This window comes from Cynoglossus semilaevis, chromosome 16 (genome assembly GCF_000523025.1).
Source record: "Cynoglossus semilaevis isolate Cse_v1.0 chromosome 16, Cse_v1.0, whole genome shotgun sequence".
In the NCBI taxonomy this organism is placed as follows: domain Eukaryota; kingdom Metazoa; phylum Chordata; class Actinopteri; order Pleuronectiformes; family Cynoglossidae; genus Cynoglossus; species Cynoglossus semilaevis.
This window is the reverse complement of record NC_024322.1, coordinates 15,716,952-15,721,773: the sequence shown is the minus strand read 5'-3', so window position 1 is coordinate 15,721,773 and position 4,822 is coordinate 15,716,952. Positions and strand designations below refer to the sequence as shown.

General features: G+C 47.3%; 1 protein-coding gene across 1 annotated transcript in view; it reads left to right on the top strand.

The window, feature by feature from the left end:
* The window catches only part of gli2a (GLI family zinc finger 2a), a 49,666-nt gene that overhangs the window by 13,950 nt on the left and 30,894 nt on the right, over positions 1-4,822 (top strand). Inside the window, exon 2 of the mRNA XM_025063883.1 lies at positions 1,239-1,363. Within this exon, the coding sequence (XP_024919651.1) occupies positions 1,258-1,363 (106 nt within the window). The 5' untranslated portion in view covers positions 1,239-1,257. The remainder of the gene's footprint in view (positions 1-1,238; positions 1,364-4,822) is intronic.

Genomic DNA, 4,822 nt, shown 5'->3' with positions numbered 1-4,822 from the left:
GGGGGGGGCACGTTTGAAAAGGAGCAAATGTAGCTGCTCCTCTGAAGTAGGTTGGTGTTGGGGTGAATCTGCGGCCACCGGTAGACGGGTGACATCAGGCGTCACGTGACCCTGTGGTTCTGGAGGAAGAATCAGAAGAACACCAGGAAGATATGACAAAAAAATATATTTATTCAGTAAAGGTTCAAACGTGTGGAACTGAAGTTTTGAGGAGCGGTGCAAAAGTCTTAGGCAGCTGTATTCATTCATTTGATCTTTTTTTTTTTTTAATTTCTTTAAAGTCACCCTAAAATCAGAACACTCTCTTTATGGTCAGAGAAGAAGACGTGGAGACGACGGTGCGTTGTTCTTCTCAGTCCATCTGCACTGGACGGAAACGGTCATTATTTGACTGCTATGCCTCATCATAAGATGAAGACCCAGAGAAGAGTCCACTGTCCAGTCCTTCAGGACCAGACGCCCACCCCCCCACCCCCTGGCCCTTAGCTTGAAGACGTTTTTTTGGCAGCAGAAATGAAGAAGCAGACGCAGCTTAAACCTGTTAGTCTCTTCCCTCTAATCGGCTTACACTGGCTCAGTGACAGACAAGAGGCTCCTCAGGAGGGTCCACACTCCGCCGCTTGTACACACACCTCACACTAAAGGACGACATGTTGGAACACCACATGGAACCAAACACTGCACTTCACACATTCGGCTGCAGAGATGTCACGTCTTCTTCTGGACAGAATCTTCCTCAGTCACTGCTCCGGACTTCCTGGTTGTGTGTGTGTGTCTTGTTCACAGTTAAACGTTCACGTGTTTGCGATAGATTTTCAGCTTGTTTGTGTTTGATTGAACACACACCATGTCACCAACAGGTGGCGCCTCTGAGTGTTCGGCTCCTGTGATTATGTAAAGGTGCCAGACTGTTCATGCAGAACTCTGTTTTCTCTAATGAGCTCAGATAACAGTTGTCAGGTGAACGACCCCAGGTTGGCCACTAGGGGAGGTCATTTACGCTCTCCTCCTTTTTTATGACGTTTAATTAAAAGGCGAAAGAAAGTTAGACCACCGACTGAGGTCGAGGCCACCGACCACGCCTTGGTCCACCAGGCAGCCAGGCCTCGTCTCCTGGTCATGGGCAGGTGAACCCATGGTCCAGCTGTAATCTGGACCATCTGTGAGGACGTTTATAAGACGGAGTCCAAACCATATCTGTGTCTGATCTTCATGGACATTTTTCCTTCTCTTCTCAGATCTGGACACCAGTCCATCATGGAGACCTCTGCTCCGACCACCGACAGGAAGGACAGCTCCAGTCTGGAGGGGGGCAGCTTCTCTGAGCTGCCCAAGAAACCATCGTCCAGCCCCCTGACCAGAGGTACACACCAGCACGCACACCAGCAGGCTGTTTGACTCCAGGGTGGGGGTGGGAGTGTGTGTTGGGGGGGTCTCATGTTTCAGAGATTTTAAAAAAGAATGGTTGATTAAAGAAGATGTACTAACGAGGCCCCGAGACTTTGTTCCTCCATCATCCCCAGAGTTCATTTATGAATTAGTTAAAACAGAGTGTAAGTGTGTGTGATGGTGGTGGGGTCGGAGAGAAGGGGGGGGTGGGGGGGGTTTATTTGCCTAATGATTGGACTTTGGTGTCCTGCCATTACAGGAGCGTGGAGCATGAATTGTTGAGAACGTGAGGACAGGAAGTAGGACGTTCTCGTCCTCAGTTCTTGGCTCCTCCACCAGTGAGTCTTCACTCAGAGAACAGAGAACTGGGTTGGATCAATTATTCACTGTTCCCTCTGTTCTGACCAGTGTGTGTGTGTGTGTAAATGTAAATGAAGTTTTATTAGAGGAAGAAGAAGAAGAGTCTTCTGTGGTCAGGGTTTATTTGTGGGATCACACACACACACACACACTCACTCAGTGTGTGTATATTTATAATTGATCAGACCAGAGCTCCATGTTTTCATCAGTGAATCTTTGAATCAACTCCATAATGAGGTTTGTGGACCTGGAACTGATTTCTAACACATGCTGATGGACATCATGGGATGGGGGGGGGGGGTCACTGCAGGTCATCACCACTGTGGCCAGAGGCAGCAGTGAACATCGGCAGACTGTAATAATAACATTAACATTTATAATAATAAACATCTTCATCATCTTCATCATCATCATCTGACAGTGTTTCAGGGTTTTATATAAATGTATATACATATATACATATATGTATATGTATGTGTATATATATTTATATATATATATATTTATAAATATATATATATATAAATATATATACACATACATATACATATATGTATATATGTATATATAAATATATATACATATACATATATACATATACATATATACATATACATATAGAGTTTAAAATATTCCTAAAGATCAAATTTAAAATGTGCTTTTTTTATTATTCATTAAACCCTCAATAATTCCTAAATGTTTATTACCAAAGACTGGAGTCATAAAGATGTAAGAGTTAAAGGTGGGGGGGGGTCACAGGACGGTCTAACACCCCACCCCCCACCCCCCACAGCTCAGATGAACAGTGTGAATCAGTGACACCTTCTGCTGTGGTTCTTTTTATCTCCTGAGAACTTTGTTTCCATCATCAGTCACAGTGGTGTTGACTGTAGAAGGTCAGTGGCACCCCCCCCCCCCCTCTCAGCAGCCGTACACTCGTCTTTATTAGAGCGTGGCCTGGGTGCCGGGCCACAGATTGATGTTCCACTTCCTCTTCACAGAATTCCTCACAGCCTCGACGTCCCCCGGCACAGAATTTTCCAGAGAAAGTTGATAAAGATTCACTCAGGCGGCAGCCGCCCCGTCACGGCCCACAGTGGCACACCGGTCGGTGCGGCCCGCGTGGGGAGCAGCAGCTCTATCAGGTGTCATGTTCTGTAACATTGGCTTCAGCATGTCAATACTTCTTTGTCGGTTACTTGAGATCCGGCAGCAACAAGCTTACAGGAAGCGTGCGTATTGACCAGTGTCGTCTGAGCGTTGTTTGTTTTCCTGTCAGAGTCCATGGCTGCTGACTGTCAGGAAGCGACCGCCGTCCTCACCCCGACCGCACCAGTCAAACACCTGATACAGTCGCTGTCCCGGAATCTTTACAGCCGGAGCTGGGTGTAAACTTACCTGCAGCGACTGTGGTTGGCACCGCAGCGGAGCAGGCTAACGTTTGACGTTCAGTGTGGCCGACAGAAAACAACGATGACCGACTTCACGTGTCGTCGCTTTTGATTTTATTCTGTGTTAGTGTTGAAATGAGGAAGATCGGACTGAACGTTGGCTTAAAACAGTTTGAACAAGAGTGCTCCTGATTGGACGATGTTCACTTTCTCACTAATTTTCGTCTCTGAAATACTGTGGGCGGCCAACTGCTTTTGGTTGATCCACATCAGAGGAAACTTTTCCACTTCTTCTACGGTCTGAGATCTTTTCTCGGTGATCACAGTCACTCCTTTGACAACCTTAGCTTCTTCTACTGCTCCGTTCTTCATGATGACGGAACTAATCTGACCCTCAGTGCAGTACCAGTCCACGGTTCTTCATGATGACGGAACTAATCTGATATCGTTGGCTTGTTTGGAGTTATGGTACGATAACCGGGGAGTTTTGGGTGAACATTTTGTCCTTGAAACGAATTGTTCGATAAAGTGTATATTGTATCGTTGCTCCTATATCGTGACTCTAGTATTCTTACTAACACACAGCCCTCAGTGATCCAGTACCAGTCCACACCCCAGACATTTGGCCACGTTAGCCACCAGCAGGTGTCCTCAGCTCGCCCCTCCGTTGAACGGACGATTTTATTGTTAGTTCAGCTGATGACAAACAGTTGTCTCTGTCTTTTCGTCCTCTCTGATTGGTTGATTTTTACACAGCGTGACACTGGTGGTCGGAGTCGGAGTCACATGGTGTCTGATCGTCTGGCTCTGCTTCTGTTGGGTTCTGTGGAGCTGAGGAACCACAGCTGAGTCTGATCCAGAGTTCAGAGGAGTTATCAGAAGTTGAAAGTACTACAGACAGTACTACAGAGAGTACTACTTTGTCGTTTTAATGGGTGACATCACAAGGCAGACATTAATCTGACTGGATTCTTAGAAGACACTTTTGAAGAGTGCTGTTGAGCTGAGTGCTGGAGCCGATGTGGGTCACATGTGCTCCTCAAACATCAACCAGATGAAGTGACAGGACGGTTCTGACGCTGCTCGGTTCTCTGGAACTCTCCGCCTCGTCTTTAAATCCTTCAAAAACCCCCGCGGTCTGCTTTGACATGTTGATCGCTGAGAACCAGAGGCGTTGGGTCCAAAGACCATGTGTCACATTCCAGGCTGTTTACCAGTGAAGACGGAGGAAATGTATGGATGTTTTAGGGGATTAACCAGACTGACCCCCCCCCCCGTCCAGCCCCCGCCTCTAGGACATCTTCTCCCCCTCTTGTGTGTCACGTCCCTGGCCCTCCTCCTCCTAATCTGCAGCAGAATTCTAAATTCCTGGATGTGATGGACACCACAGGGTGTTGGAGGCCGTCGCCCGTGTCACTTCCTCCTCAATCTCTCCAGCCAATCAGATCCCTCAGCATCCATCACAGTCCAGTCAGTGCCTCGGTGCTGACAGAGGGGCAGATAGAACCCAACAGTACTGTCACTCGGATACAGGTGATGTTCTGTCAGGAACCGTGTTGAGCTGCTACTGCTAGTGACGCTGGGTTAGCGGTGTTAGCGGTGTTAGCGTTGTTAGCGTTGAAGGGTTAGTAGAAGGTGACGCAGTCAAGTAGTGAAGTTGATGTAAGGTCTTCTGTGGCTGC